Source organism: Pristis pectinata, chromosome 4, assembly GCF_009764475.1.
Source record: "Pristis pectinata isolate sPriPec2 chromosome 4, sPriPec2.1.pri, whole genome shotgun sequence".
Taxonomy (NCBI): Eukaryota; Metazoa; Chordata; class Chondrichthyes; order Rhinopristiformes; family Pristidae; genus Pristis; species Pristis pectinata.
The window spans coordinates 69,358,462-69,374,168 of record NC_067408.1 but is presented as its reverse complement, the minus strand read 5'-3'; the positions used below and the strand labels follow the sequence as shown (position 1 = coordinate 69,374,168).

The 15,707-nt window shown below is 38.1% G+C and overlaps 1 protein-coding gene across 7 annotated transcripts in view; it reads right to left on the bottom strand.

The window, feature by feature from the left end:
- Positions 1-5,505: 5,505 nt before the first annotated feature.
- The window catches only part of scml2 (Scm polycomb group protein like 2), a 120,612-nt gene continuing 110,410 nt past the window's right edge, over positions 5,506-15,707 (bottom strand). For 6 of the 7 annotated variants that reach the window (XM_052014738.1, XM_052014739.1, XM_052014740.1 and 3 more), the window contains 4 exons: positions 15,384-15,509; positions 13,838-14,116; positions 7,093-7,256; positions 5,506-6,974 (listed from right to left, as the gene is read on the bottom strand). In XM_052014738.1, the coding sequence (XP_051870698.1) occupies positions 6,849-6,974; positions 7,093-7,256; positions 13,838-14,116; positions 15,384-15,509 (695 nt within the window). In that variant the 3' untranslated portion in view covers positions 5,506-6,848. The remainder of the gene's footprint in view (positions 6,975-7,092; positions 7,257-13,837; positions 14,117-15,383; positions 15,510-15,707) is intronic. The other variant, XM_052014736.1, reaches the window with a different exon arrangement.

Below are 15,707 nucleotides of genomic sequence, written 5' to 3'. Positions count from 1 at the left end.
TACCAAAGCCCTGTACATTTGTAGTAAGCCATTCCTGCTCACATCTATCCACGTTATACTGCATCTCCATATATTTGCCACTCACTTATCCCCTCCGAATCATACTGGAGCCTCTCTACATCCACCTCACATTCCCACCCAGCTTTGTGTGGTTCATAAATTTGGAGATACTGTAATTAGATAAGGGAATTAAATACATCATGAATAGCTAGTGTCCAAGTATTGGACACTGCATTACCCCACTCATCACACCCTGCCAGTAGGGAAAGGACAGATTTATTCCTAACCTTAGTTTGTCTGCCAACCAGTGTATCACTACATTTCCCCTAATCCCATCTGCTTTAATTTTGAAAACTAATGTTGAAACCGAAAGTTTAAATACATCACATCTAAGGGTTTTCCATCATTCACTCTACTAGTTACATTAAAAACAAAAACTCCAGTAAATTTGTTGAGCATTATTTCCCTTTCAAAAATCTATGTTGACTTGTTGGCCTTAAATCCCAGCAATTTTATTAACACCATTTCCTTAAGTTTCTCCTTCTCACTAGACCTGAGATTCCTTAACATTTCTGGCAGGATACTTGTGTCCTCCTTTGTGAAGACGGAATGAAACTTCTTCAATTGCTCTGTATTTCTTTGTTCCCCATTTGTAGCAGTTAGCATAACACTATTACAGCACCGACGACCCAGGTTCAATTCCACTGCTGTCTGGAAGGAGTTTGTACGCTCTCCCCATGTCTGCGTGGGTTTCCTCCGGCTGCTCCGGTTTCATCCCACATTCCAAAGACTTACAGGTTAGGAGCTGTGGGCATGCTATGTCGGCACCTGAAGAGTGGCGACACTTGCGGGCTGCCCCCAGCATATTCTTGGTAACGCCAGAAGATGCATTTCACTGTGTATTTCAATGTACATGTGACTAACAAAAATAACTTTAAAATATCTATTTTTAAATTACCCAGTAACTGTGAGGGTCCTATGTACATTTTCACAAATCTTTTTCTTTTCACTTATATAGATAAGCTTTAACAGTCAGTTATTCTTTCCTGCAAACTTATACTCATGCTCTATTTTCCCAACTCTTAATTAACCATTTGGTCCTTCTTTGCTGAATTCTAAACTGTTTGCATTCCTCAGATTTGTTGCATTTTCTGGCCAATTTGTATCTCTTTTCCTTGGATCTAATAATGTCTCAAATTTCCCTTGTTAATCACTGTTGAGCCACCCTCATTTTTGTACCAGACAGGAATAATTCATTCACATGCTCCTTAAATGTTTGTCATTGCCAATCCAAAATCATCCCCTTAAATTTCCAAATCTATCTTTGCCAACTCTTGCTCACACCACTCAGGGCCCTGATCTCTCAATCAGTTACATCACTCTCCAGCTTAATGAAAAATGTTATCTTATGGTCACTGCTTCCCCAAGAAGCCTTGCATAACAAGATCGGTTTCTCATTACACTCAGGGAATTCATCTTCCACAATAATTTTCCTAATCTGTGTGTAATTACTCACCCATTATTAAAGTTGTACTCTTATTGCATATGCCTCTAATTTCCTGTTTAATGTCATCCCCAACATCACTAGTACTGTTTGGGGATCTGTATATAACTCCCACTAACTTTTTCTGCCCCTTGGTATCTCTTATCCATAATGATTTCACATTGTATGTGCTAATACCCATCCTTGCTATTGCATTAAACTTTTTAACCAAAGTTGCCAGCCCACCTCCTTTTCCTTTTTTCCTGTCCTTTCTAAATACCAAGTACCTCTGTATTCAGTTTCCATCATTAGTCTCCCTGCAGGCATGTCTCTGTAATCTCAGTTACATGTTTATGCAATTAATTCTTCCACAAAAGTTCATCTTTTTACATTACTTCACACTATGTCTGTTTTGCATTATGTCCTTTTCTCTACCTTCCCCTTTTTGTCTTTTGTCTCTATCCTTGTTTCCCCTTCTTGTGTCCATGTGTTTAATGTGTTTATCCTGCTATTTTAGTTCAAACCCTCCTGAAAAGCATTATCAAACAATCCCCTTGAACATCCATTAACATTCAAAAATTTATCCAACTTTTAAATGAACTCGTGAACTGAACCCCACAGCTCTTGAAGGTAGAGAATTCCAAAGATTTACTGCCATTTGAAGTGAAGACATTTCTCCTTACCTCAGTCTGCAATGGCTTACCCCTTATTCAGAATGTGTGATTTGCAGGTTCTGAACTCCTCAGCTAGTGGAAACCATTCTACCTGCATCTATCCTGTTGAAAACTGTAAGTTTTGTACATTTTAATAAGATCACCTCTCATTCTTTTAGAGATTGCAGGCCTAGTCTATTCAATCTCTCTTTGTACAGCAAATCTGCAATTCCAGGAACTAGCTGGTGAATCTGCACTGGACTCCTGTATGGCAAGTACATTCATTTTTAGGTAAGACAACCACAATTGTCCACAATACTTCAAGTATGGTCTCACCAATGCCGTATAAAATTCTAGGAAGATATCTTTTACTCCTTGACTCAAATTCTCTTATAATAAGATCAACATATTAGTTGTGTGAAGTCTATACACACCAACCACATCATCAATCCCCTCTTACTTCATAATAAAACTCTATCATCAATTTGTTTACACAAAATTGGACTGACAAATCGATGCTTGTTTTCATTATCAATCCACATTTGTCCAAGTGACTGCTAATTTTGTGCCTGATTATTGTTACTAGAACTTGCCACTGAGTTTAAACAGATTGATCTGTAATTTTTGGGTTTATGAAACAAATAACATAGACAAAATTTCAGTTCTCAGGCACTATCTATAGAGTTTCAAAAGATATTTGGAAGACATCTACAATTTCCTCCTTTTACTTTGCCACCTCATGCATCTACTTCAAGTGCAGCTAGCCTTTCTAGTACCTCCCTTTTATCAATTTTCGGCCCAATCCAGATTCTCAATTACATCTTCCATTGCTGAGACAGCAAAAGCATCATCTTGAAGAATGAAGTACTTGCATAGGACCTCAGCATGCTCAATATGAGCAAGATATCTTTCGTTGTTTGATTGGTCCTACTACTACTCCTACAACCATCTTCCCATTCAAACACTGATAAAATATTGTTGGGTTCTCTTTTATGCTTACTCCCAGTTTCTTCTCTTGCCCTCCCAATTCCTTTTTTTTTTGCTTCACTTTCTGTAATCAGCATGGTCGTTGAATGTTAACAACCTGGCATGTTGTATGAATTTTTTTTTGCCCTATTTGGTCATTTAATGAATTTTGGTTTTAATTATCCACAATATTCCAAGTATGGTCTCACCAAGGCCCTATAAAATTGTAGGAAGCTATCTTTACTTGGTAGAACTAGAGCAATCTGCCAATACATAGAGCAGCTGCTGCCTGCCCTCAGCGATGACCCACACACACTGCACTGGCCAGGATATCAGGCCTGCATCATGCATGTGTTGAGCTGCTGTGTTGTTTGCCCAATACCAGCCCTCACAGCTTGGCTGCCCACACCAAGCAGTGCTGTAATAGCACCAATGGAAGGCAGGGTTTTGCCCCAAATTCCTGGTGCAGCAGCACACAACTGAGTGGATGTCTTTTTTAAAGTACAAGTTTACTTACCCATCAATATTCAGCAATGCTAAAATGAAGATCCCTGAGGGTGAAAATTCATAAAGTCAAGAACACAATTAAGAAAATAAGTGGGAATTTCAGCTATGTAGGTTGAAACATTGGGTACAAAAATAAAGTTGTGCCAAATCCTTACAAACCCCAGGTTAGATCTCAACTGAAATAGTATGGTTCCCTTAATTGTGTATATTAAGAACAATGTCAAGGTCCCTGGATTGGGTACAGAGGTGACCAGGATGGAGTTTGATTATGTGGAGAGATCAGAGATAATGATGTTCTTCCCCTCAGAGCATGGGAGCTGAAGGGAGATTGAACAGAGGTCTTAAATAATGGAGTGTTTTGATCAATGAAGTAGGGAAAGTAATTATTTTCTCTGGAAATTGGGTTAGTAACATGGTTTGATATTTGCCAAAAAAAAAGGAAAAAGTAATTTTAAAAATTTTTCATACATGTTTAAGATATAGAAGATACTACCTGAAATGATGTTGAGGGTGGGAAAAGTTGGGGTTACTGTTCTAAACGTTGCAGTCTCTTCATGTCAGTATAATTGGGATGGGCTGAATGGATCCCATGCTTTAAGATTCTGCAATATGAATAAAATTTAAAATAAAGGAGGAAAATACAAATAGTTAACTTTTCTTCTGGATCACGTCAAGGACTTTGAGGTTATTCCGGTGGGTTGTGTAGCCCGTTGTGGGGGGAAAAAAAGTGCCTGACTTGATCCTTTTGTTTGGTCAGTGAGCCAGTTTTGACTGTACTATTCAAAAGAATGTTTCGATTAACCTCGTTGCCTGTGGAAGAACACTTCTGATCAGACAGTGTAACTGGGACATTTGGAAAATAACGAATTTGGCAGAGCCAACATAAATTTATGCAAGGGAAGTCATGTTTGATAAATCTGTGAGAGGTTTCTTGAAGGAGAATAGATTTGGAAAAATCAGTGGATGTAGTGTACACCAAGTCCTCATTATTTGAGAGGGTTGGGGCCACAGACTTACCATTGATAACATGAGGTCAGGGTCGAACCTGGATCTGTGGCACAGTGGTGCAGCTTGTTGAGCCACTGCCTCACAGTGCCAGAGACCCAGATTCAGTCCTAACCTTGGATGCTACCCACATGGAGTTCTCCCTCTGACTGTGCGGGTTTCGTTTGGGTGTTGTGGTTTCCTCACACAGATGATCACCTATGAAGTCACCTATGGTTAATCAAGTACACCATCGTACTCAAATGAAGCCACTAACAACTATAAACTCATAGAAATAAAATTTCTGAACCAACATGTCCCTAAATGGCAGCACCACTGTTTTGGGAAAAGGTTTGGAGAATCTTAACACTGATGCAGCAGTGGAGGAGACTATTTGCCCATTCTACTTGTGTCAACTTTTTGATGACCCTATCCAATTAATCCCACTTCTTTGCTCTTTCCCAGTAGCCCTGCAATTTTTTTTCTGTTTAATTATTCATGCAAATATCTTTTGGACATTTCCATTGTTCCTGGTTCTACCTACTTTTAGGCACAGACAACTCCCTGCATAAAATGCATTTCTTTAAGTTGCCTTTTCTTTTAGTTTAAGAAATCTGCATGCTCTGCTTACTGACTATTCTGCCACAGGAAGTTTATCTTTATTTATTCAAAACCATCACTGAAGTACCAACAGAAAATAATGCAAATACTCAGCAGTTCAGGTATCATCTGTGAAGAAAGAGAAAGTTAATTTTTTAGCTCAGTGATCCTCCATCGGAGTTCAACAGCTACTGATTCCCCACTGTGCTCCACAGATGTCTAGATATGGCCTTTAGGACTGTCACATTAAACATGGCACTGATACCAACCTTAGTAGATATGCTACCAGAAATAGTGAAACACAAAATAGAAAACTGATCAAAATCATTTATTTCTTGCCAAGATGCTGTATTATGTACAGTGCTTTAACTATTGCTTATTAGAACTGCAATAGAGAAATGTTCAGTTAAAACCAAAAACTGAACTGTTCATAAACAATGACAAAGACTATATTTAAATTATAACATGACTACACTTACACAAGTTACACAAGTTTATATAACTACAAAATGTTTATTATGCATAAAGCATTTTTTCCATAAGTATGTCATTACCTATGCAAAAAATATTTTGCTTTTATGTTACTAAAAGGGAATTACCTTGTATAAAAAGGCAACCAGCAACAAAATAAACTATTTTCACAGACTACATACTTGTGTAAAATAGTTATTTCTTCCAATTAATTTACTCATTATGAAATACATTCAAAGTGTTACTGGCTAAGAAATTTTACATTCTTGTCCCTGATTTAATTTAACTTCACAGGCACAGATAGTAAAATAGATTACTATCAATATTTTAGATCTCACAGTGTATAAAAAACATGGCTAGTTGACTAACCCATATAGTCAACAAATTATATAAAAATTGAGGGTAAGAACATCCTAGAAATGTATTAAGGTCTAAATGTAACCTTCCAAAACATTGTGCTGGTCTAGTTTTCAATTACTGCATAACAGTGTAAACCACTGTCTGACCCCTTCAAGGGTGACAGTATTAGCCTGGTTGATCATATGATAAAAATCATATGGTACAAGACTGATTGCTCCACTGGAGCATAGGAAGAGCTAGGTAAGAATAGTCACAGGATTTGCTACCAAGGCAAGAACACCTGATCATTCAAAAATCCTTCTAGTAATCTAGAAGCTTTGCATAAACATTTTAGTACAGTAAAATCCTGATGTAGATATCCTTTGGATTTTAGCTATTTTGGTAACAGGAAACTAACTGTAGCTAGGGATTATCGGAAACTTGAAAATATTGTAACACCACTGCATTTTAAATCCAGGAAGATACAAATGAAAGGTATGTAAACAGTATTTAACTGCAGACTGAACTGTGACAAAAGAATTAACAAATTTACATAAAAAGTATAAATGCATAATATTTAGCATTTCGGCACCCTTGTTTGAAATACCAAAGCAACAATGAAACTTGCACAAATATTTTTTGACAATGACTAAAACAAGGGCCATTTCAAATACTACATTGCAGGATGAAACTGTACATTTTTCTCGGTTTAGAAGTCTCATTTAACAGCAAAGCAGCCACTCCTCCAAGAGAAATCTGAAAATTATTTCACACAATAGAGGATTTCGGTGGCTTTCGGGATCAAAATTTCCATCAGGCTGATGAAAAAGAAATGTTATCTTCTGTTAGTATTTCCCATGCTTCAATCTTTCAATATGATAACAAAGCTTCAAAGCTGGGCCCAACTTCAGCCCCATGTATTTCATTATCATGTCACTTCGCAGTAAGAGTAGTGCCTTCCCATCAATTTCCTGCAATACCATAACACATGTTAAAACATGTTAAGACAACAAATCCTGCCACAGGTGCAATGCTTACAAAGAGTGGAGTTAAAGAAAAGTACTTCTGATAGCTCTGAAAAATACTTGCATGTTTTCTGAAGAGATCTGCATGTGGTGCCAACGCCAGGGGATCTGCATCCTTAACAAACTTCATGACTTCCTCAATAGACCAAGTTGAGGGATCTTTGCTATTTGTTCTTGGAGACTCTCGTTCTGACGTATGAAGGTCGGGTCCAGTAGTAGAACTTGCAGCTACATCAAAAAGTGTAAAATGAAAACAAGCCAAACATTGAAAAGCTCTATGTAAAGTTGATAATTCTGTAATCATTCCTGTAAAATCTGCAAAATTGCTTTCAACTTCATTTATTGATGTGCTCAGTACAAATGTAATTACCTTTTACTGATTTTTGGGTAACCACAGCACTTGAAATGTTGTAAATTTACTGTTCAATTCACTTTAGTAAAATGTTATTTCAGGAATATCCAGTTTGTGAATTGTAAAATTTGAAAGTACAAGCAAAAAGAAATTTCCTGAGAGTCCACAAATGAACTGAGAATGGAAGCCAAAAAATAATTTGATTTGTTATCTCTCACATAACTGCCATGCATAGGTTTTAAATTTGTTACAATTCAAACTTCTTGCTTTGCTCCCAGCTGCAAAGCCTGTGAAAGTCAGTACTGTCCCATTGACTCCATGAGTTCACTGGAGCAACTGTTGCAGTCTGGAAGATGCTCATGATTTTAAAACATTAATTACTGGTTTTGTATGAAGTAATTTCATACATTACCAGTATTTACTGTTATAAAATGTTGTGTTTTCCCAGTTGTAGCAGCCAGAGCAGCAGAGGGGAAGAGTCAGCAGCTTTTAACAACTTTTAAAAGTTGTTTTTATTGGCTAAGTGTGTGGTAACTCAGTTAATAAAAGGAAGGTGAGGTCAAGTGGAGTGGCAATTGTGAAAGTGGGCCTGGGTAGGAGTGGGGAGCTAAGGCTTTGGCTCAAGAGGCTACAGTGAGGAGGAACTAAGAACCAAGCAAGGATTTTATTTTCCTGTTAATCTGTGACCTTTGACTCTGTGTGGACAAAATGGCAGTCAGGGCAGTGGAATGCTCCTCCTGCAAGATGTGGGTAGTCAGGGAACCTCATGGTCTCCCTGATGACTGCATCGGTGGGAATTGCACCCAGCTGTAGCTCCTGATAGACTGGGTCAAGGAACTGGAGGTGCAGTTGGATGTACTCAGGATCATCCAGTATGCTGAGGACATCACAGATGAGCTTCGGTGTCATCTATGGTGCAGGCTACAGATAGATGGGTGACCACCAGAAGAAGTAAAGGGAGGAGGCAGACAATGCAGGATTCCCCTGTGGCCATTCCCCTCAAGAGCAGGTATATGCAGGTATACCTCTCCGGATACTGTTATGTGGGGTTGGGGGGGGGGGGGGGGCGGTGGTGGTGGAATGACCTTTTGGGGGCCAGCAGCGGTAGCTGAGTGCTGGGTCAGTAGCACTGTGCCTGGCTCTGAGGCAAAAAAGGGAAGTGAGAAGTCAGGCAGAGTGGTTGTGATAGGGGACTCAATAGTAAGGGGCGCAGACAGGCATTTCTGTGGCCACAATTAAGACTCTAGGATGGCGTGTTGACTCCCAGGTGCCAGGGTCAAGGACGTCTTTCAATGGGTACAGGACATTCTCAAAGGGAAGGGTGAGCAGCTAAGAGGTTGTAGTCCATATAGGGACCAATGACATGGGCAGGCGCAGGGATGAGGTCCTGCAAAGGACTTTAGGGAGCTAGGTAGAAAGTTAAAAAGCAGGACTTCCAGGGTTGTGATCTCAGGATTACTACCTGTGCCTCATGCTAGTGAGGTGAGAAATAGATACATAGTGCAGTTCAATACATGGCTAAGGAGCTAGTGCAGGAGGGAGGGCTTCAGATTTATGGATCATTTGGCTCTCTTCCAGGGCAGGTGGGACCTGCACAAACAAAACTGTTTGCATCTGAACTGGAGGGGAACCAATATCCTTGCTGGGAGGTTTGCTACTTGGGAGGGTTTAAAATAGAGTGGCAGGGAGATGGGAACCACAGCATTAGGGCAACAGGTGGTAGGGTTGAGGGCAAGAAAGATGGTATGACAAGTGAGACTGAAAGGAAGGACAGCAAGGGACAGGCTAATAAACACAGTGGGACTGATGGGCTGAAATGTGTTTATTTCAATGCTAGGAGTATTATGGGTAAGGAGGATGAACTTAGTACATGGAATTACAATGTTGTTGTCATTACAGAGACCTGCTTGCGTGAGGGACAGGACTGGCAGCTCAATGTCCCTGGATTTTGTTGCTTTAGACAGGATGGGGGGTAAAAGAGGTTGCACTACTGATAAGGGAGAATGTCACAGCAGTACTCAGAGGAGATACTGGAGGGCTTATCCACAGAGGCAAATTGGGTGGTGCTCAGAAATAAATTGCAATTACGCTGATGGGATTATACTATAGGCCACCCAATAGCCACCGAGAGGTGGAGGAACAAATATGTAGACAGATTATGAAAAGGTGCAGAAACAACAGGGTTATCATAGTGGGGGACTTTAACTTCTCCAGTATTGATTGGAACTTCCTTAATACAAGACGCTTAGATGGGGCAGGATTTCTTCAGTGCATCCAAGAGAGGTTCTTGAAACACTATGTGGAGAGTCCAACTAGAGGGGAGAACATACTGGACCTGGTTTTGGGAAATGAGCCAGGCCAGGTGACAGACCTGATAGTGAGTGAACATTTTGGGAATGGTGACCACAATTTTAAAACAGTGAAATGAGTAAGGATATAATTGAATCTGTGGGAAGGTACTAAATTGGGGGAGGGCAAATTATGACAGGATAAGACAGGAGCCAAGGGGTGTTGATTGGGAGCAGCTGCAGTCGGACAAGTCCATGTCTGACATGTGGGAAATGTTTAAAGACCAGCTGATCAGAGTTCAGGATTGGCATGTCCCACTAAGGACAAGGATGATAAAGTAAGGGAACCTTGGATGGCCCGAGAGGTCCTAAATTTAGTCAGGAAGAAAAAGGAAGCATACGTAAGGTTCAGGAAGCTAAAATCAGACTGGGCCCTTGTGGAATATAAAGATAGCAGGAAAGTGCTCAAGCAGGCGATTAGGAAGGTCAAAAGGGGCCAGGAAATGTCCTTAGCGAGCAGGGTCAAGGATAATCCCAAGGCATTTTATACTTGTATTAAGAAAAAGAGGATAACTCAGGAGAGGGTAGGGCCACTCAAGGATAAAAGAGGGACTTTGTGCTCGGAATCACAGCAAGTGGCTGAAGTACTATATGAATACTTTGTGTTGGTATTTAGTGAGGAGAAGGATTTGGAGGATAGTGAAAATGAAAACAGAGTGAGGCATGCAAATATGCTGGGACGTTTTGAGAATGAGTACGTAGTGCTGGGTCTTCTGAAAAGCATTAAGGTAGATAAGTCCCCAGGGCCTGATGGCATATATACCAGAATATTGAAAGAAGCAAGTGAGGACTTTGTTCAAGAAGGGAAATGGGGATAATCTAAGTAATTATAGGCCAGTGAACCTCATGTCAGTGGTTTGTGAATAATTCTGCTAGTCCCATTTAGTCTCTCAAAACCAAACCTTGTTTCTTTACCAATCTTTCACCTTGCACTATTATTCATTTCGCCATTTAATCTCTACATTCTACCCTATCACAGATCTTCCTTTTGGTTCTCTCTTCCCCTTCCTTCTCTCTGTAACTTAAGAACGTGCTTATTTCTAATTTTTTTCCCTAATTCTCAAAAGGTCAATCTAAAGCATTAATTGATTCTCTCTCCCAAAGACATGCAGGTTAGTAGGTTAGTTGGCCACTGTAAATTGCCCACAGGATGTAGGTGAATGGTAGAATATGGGGACAGTTGATAGGAATGTATTGAGAACAAAATGTAGGATCAGTGAAAGTGCGTGCTTTAAGATTGGCAAGGACTGGGTGGGCCAAAGGGACTGTGTCCATGCTGTGTGATTCTATGGCTCCATGTCTTGAATCAAAGATAAAAGGAAATGAATTAAGTACTTAAAGATGCACACGATACCATATAAAACCAGAACACAGTCTTCAAAAAAGAAACCACTTATGTAGTTAATCAACAATGGCAGGAGAGATAATGGACAACATCATACTAAAGTTTTAAACATACACAGAACTGCAAAGACAGTAGACTGAGAGGGTTCAATAGAAAAGTATTGAGAAAGAAAAAGTATAAGCATAAACTGATAGGAAATATCAGTAGTAATTAAAAATGTTTAAAGGCATATAAGTGCATGATAAAGCAAACAGATAGAAGCGGGCAAGACTGGTATTGGCAAGTTTGTTAAACAAATAACCCCTTTTACGGTAGAGAAAGTAACAATATTCTACTGCTATAATCATTTTCAATGTGTGGAAGGTAGCAAGATCTACTGGTGCAAAGGAAACCAGAAGTATAGTCACAGCAAAGAACTTTGTGAAATTATTGCATGTAAAACAAAACAGAAATGGAGATGACAATGGTTCGTAAGAGAGACAACTTTACTGTTGGTACTTTCTACCCCATAGTTCAAAAAGAAATTGTAGATGCACAATCTATAATTTTCCAAATTCCTCAGAGTCAGGAAATATGCTCTAGGAATAGAAGCATGTAAAGGGTAAGGGATCACAAGTGTGATGAATAGGGAAAAGACCACATGGATTCCAGAAGATATTTGATCTGGTATGGCATTGAATTAAGGGAAATGGAGCTCAATGTGGTTATCAATATAGGAAAGAAAGACTGATTTTCTTGATGGAGATATACTGGGAACAGTCAAAGAGGAAAGAAATAAGTATCCATGTACAGAAAGCTTTAAAACTAATGTACAGGAATAAAGGTGTTCAAAAAAAACTGAATGTTGTATTTTAACTACCTTAAGATAGAAACTAAGTGCAAGGAAGTTAAACTTCAGTTATGCAGAGTTTAATCAGACCAAAACTGCAGTACTGCATATAATTTAGACACTGAACCCAAGTGAATGCATCATTCTTGTATTGATAGAATGCAGATTCACCAGAATACCAGAGTTCCAAGGCCTAAAGCTGGAGAACAGGAGTTGCCGATTTGAATTCACAGACTGAAGGATTTTTAAAATAATAAAAAGGTCTGTAAATGTAGATGGAGAGAAACTATTTTCTCTGGCACCGTTATTTTCCACCAATCTCAAAATTAGAGTGGGCCTATCATGAGAGTGGTACTTGGAAGCAGCTTTTCACACAAATAGTAGTGGAAATCTGGAAAACTTCCAAAGAAACTGCTGTTTCTGGGGCAATTGAAATTTTCAATAAAGACAGATTAATGAGAGATATCGAGGACCATAGATCAAAAAGAACAGAGGCACATGAGTCACAATCTAATTCAGGTGCTTAGGAGAGTGGGTCTGAGAGATGGAATGACCTACTTTCTTCCTTTTGCACAGATAAGCACAAAATTATGGGCAATGTGTGTCTGGTCAGTGCTGTCAAAGGAGTCAGTATTATGTACCATCACATAGTGTTCGACAGCCAAATTATTTATTCTGTACGACTCATATAGCATAGCCTTTCTCAGCAACTCAAACAAAATGTCTCTCTGGTTTCTGGTTTCTCACCCAACTAATTAATCAAATGGAGTAGTTGGGGGGAGGGTGGGGGAAGAATGCAACTAAAAAGGGATTCACTTACATTGAAGAAGTATTCTCTATAATTAAAGTAACCAGTTTAGGTTTCCTTTCCAATTAGATCATAACTTAAATGGTCTTTTATTGCACCTCTGGAATTAAAACACACAGATTTGGAAATTTGTGATTAGCAGTGTGTTTCCTTGGCTCCAGACAGGCTCCAAGTTTCCATTTACAGTTATGACTTGGGCCCTGGTTCATTATAAATGGTTGGATTGTATATTCTGCTTTCCTTTGAATTAAATCTTGTTTAGTTTAAGACATATAATACAAAAGTTAGGTTTTATTTAAATAATTTTAGATTACTTGCTTAAAATTAACTAATGTTAATTAGATTAATTAAATTAACTAATATTAATCTTAATATCAAATTAATTTTCTTCATCTGCTGTATTAAGTTTTCTCCCTGAACAAAATTACTGATCCACTTAACTCTCTGCAGTTAATGGTTACGCTCTCAACTGCCTAGGCATGATTCTATAGAAATTTTTCCTTAAATCTCTTTGCTTTTTAAAATCTACCTTTCTGTCAAGCTTTAGAACACCTGTCCTAATGTATCCTTATGCAGCTCAGTGCAAATTTTGGTTGATAACACAAAAGCAATTGAAAAGCAAAAATTGACCATGTTGATAATCTGAAATTTGAACAGAAAATACTAGATATATTCAGCACTTCAGTTAGTATCTGAAGAGGGAGACATGGAATTAATGTTTCAATCGATTTGTTTCTCTCTCCACAAATGCTGCCTGATCTGATGTTTCCAGCATTTTGTGTTCTTATTCTATATAAATGCAAGTAGTTCTGTGTAATATTCATCCCTCTATTAATACATCTAAATTTATTCAGATTCTAAGATTACTGGCAGGCAATCCACTGAACTGAGGAGTACTAATTCTTTTTAAATGCTTCTACACTGCGCCAATGACTGCAAGAACTAGAACAGTTTGAGTGTAGGTAAACAATTACTTTAAATTACAATCTGGAAGTATGCACTCATCTCTTCATATGTTCATTTCATTCCTGTAACTATGTGATCCTTACATCATGAAGAATATGCTCGATCAATAGATGACAAAAACACTGTGACAAAAAAACATGTTGTAGTAACTAATTCCTTACCTTCTATTCTTCTTTGCATTCTGGCTCTATTGACATCGTAGTAACCATTATTTGTTGCTGAGTTTGAAACCATCCTTCGTAAAGTAGATGCAGAGTTTGAGGTAGAACAGGATGGTACAACTGAATTTCTGAAACCAAGTTTATTTCCTGAGTTACGATATTCACTTGAATTTCGTTGTGAGGGGCTGGGTGGTTTAGCAGAATTCAGAGCAGAATCCAAGGACTCTGAATATTTGTGTTCCTTTGGTGTAACATTATCTTCTGCAGGCAATATCTCTGCTGAAGGTCAAAATGAAAAGGTGAGAACCTGCTGTCTGTTAAAATAACTACATTTAACCCTACCCTGACTTGTGCTTTAAAACTATGCCCTTTTAAATGACCATTTTTCATAAGCAGCACATGTAACCGTGTATATTTGTGTACGTAATAATCAGTCTTTACCGATTTTCTTCAAACAAAATTTGCCTTTTATTTTCCCATATTGACTCATACATAGAATAATAGTTGCATATTACAAATAATTTTCTCATGTTTTAAGCAATGCATTTATAAGCAAGTATTAATTTTTCAATTGCAGAAACATCATTTATCTGTCAACTTCATCCATTGCCTCTCTTTTGAAGGCAATGAGTTAATTCTGAGATTTAGTCCAACTGAGAACAAGTTAGCAGAAATTATCTGGAGCATGGGTTATTCTATAATGAGTCAAGTTAAACAAAGCCTAGTATATCATTTTTAAAAAGAAAATTGCATAGAGATTTGTATGACTCAGCAACCCACAATAAATAACAAAAACATATTTCACCTTCAATACTTACAGCAATTAATGCCTTGTATCTTCTGTTTGGAATCTGGATTCTAAATGGAATCCATGTTTACAGGCCACCTAATAACTTAAGTTTTCATTTAAGCTTTTAAATATAAATTAATCAATTACAGGTTACGCAAAAATAACTAATTACTACATATATTCTACCTTAACCTTGTAAACTGTTATATTTCTAATTCAATCAGCGTCAACAACTGATTTTCATTTTGCCAAACCAAGCAGGACTAAAATTAAACAGCAAGCAGAAATATGCATACTTTGAGTCACAAATTATAACTGCTTGATTTCCTCTCCATTAATGGGCTTAATGTGAATTCCTGCACCTTTCATCTCAGGGAAACCAATATTGGAAGGACATGAGTTAAGTTGATTCCTTTGCAACTCAGACACAGTAAATCAAGAGATAAACTGAATTAATGTTAACTTCAGCTTCCTCCTCTCTGTTTATAAATTATTACATATTCATGATGAGAAAACAAATGAATCACATGCGATGCTACCAATTGGAGAAAATGGATGCAATATGAGAAGAATTCTAACTCAAGTTATGCTCTTGTGGGTACCTCTTTAGGATTCCACAAGGGCAACTCTCATTATGATACTGAGCAAAAACGGCACAAAACGTGGGAAGAATATTCATCAGGGTAAATATTATTTTGTATTCAAGTTGAACTTTAAATATAATTCACATTTGGTATTCAATAAACTGTACAGTACCTTCTGAAGGATGAGATTCTGCTCTAGGAAGTTTTGGGGAGAGAGGAGCAGTGTATGGTGGAGATTCCTGCGGAAATCGTTTTAATCCCCTGCTTAGTGTAGCTGGATCTGATAGCTCTTCTTTGGCTAAGGGGAAGAGTTGCAGTATTGTCATGAATACATTAGAGCAGTCATACCATTATCTTCAACAGAATAGTAAATCTCAGTCTGATTAAGTGTGGAATTTAGAATATCATTTTGATGAGTAACCTATTTTTGCTTCAGAGCTACCTTGGTTATTTAGCACTATCTACCCAGAAGGAGAAAAAAAAACAAGAATTAATC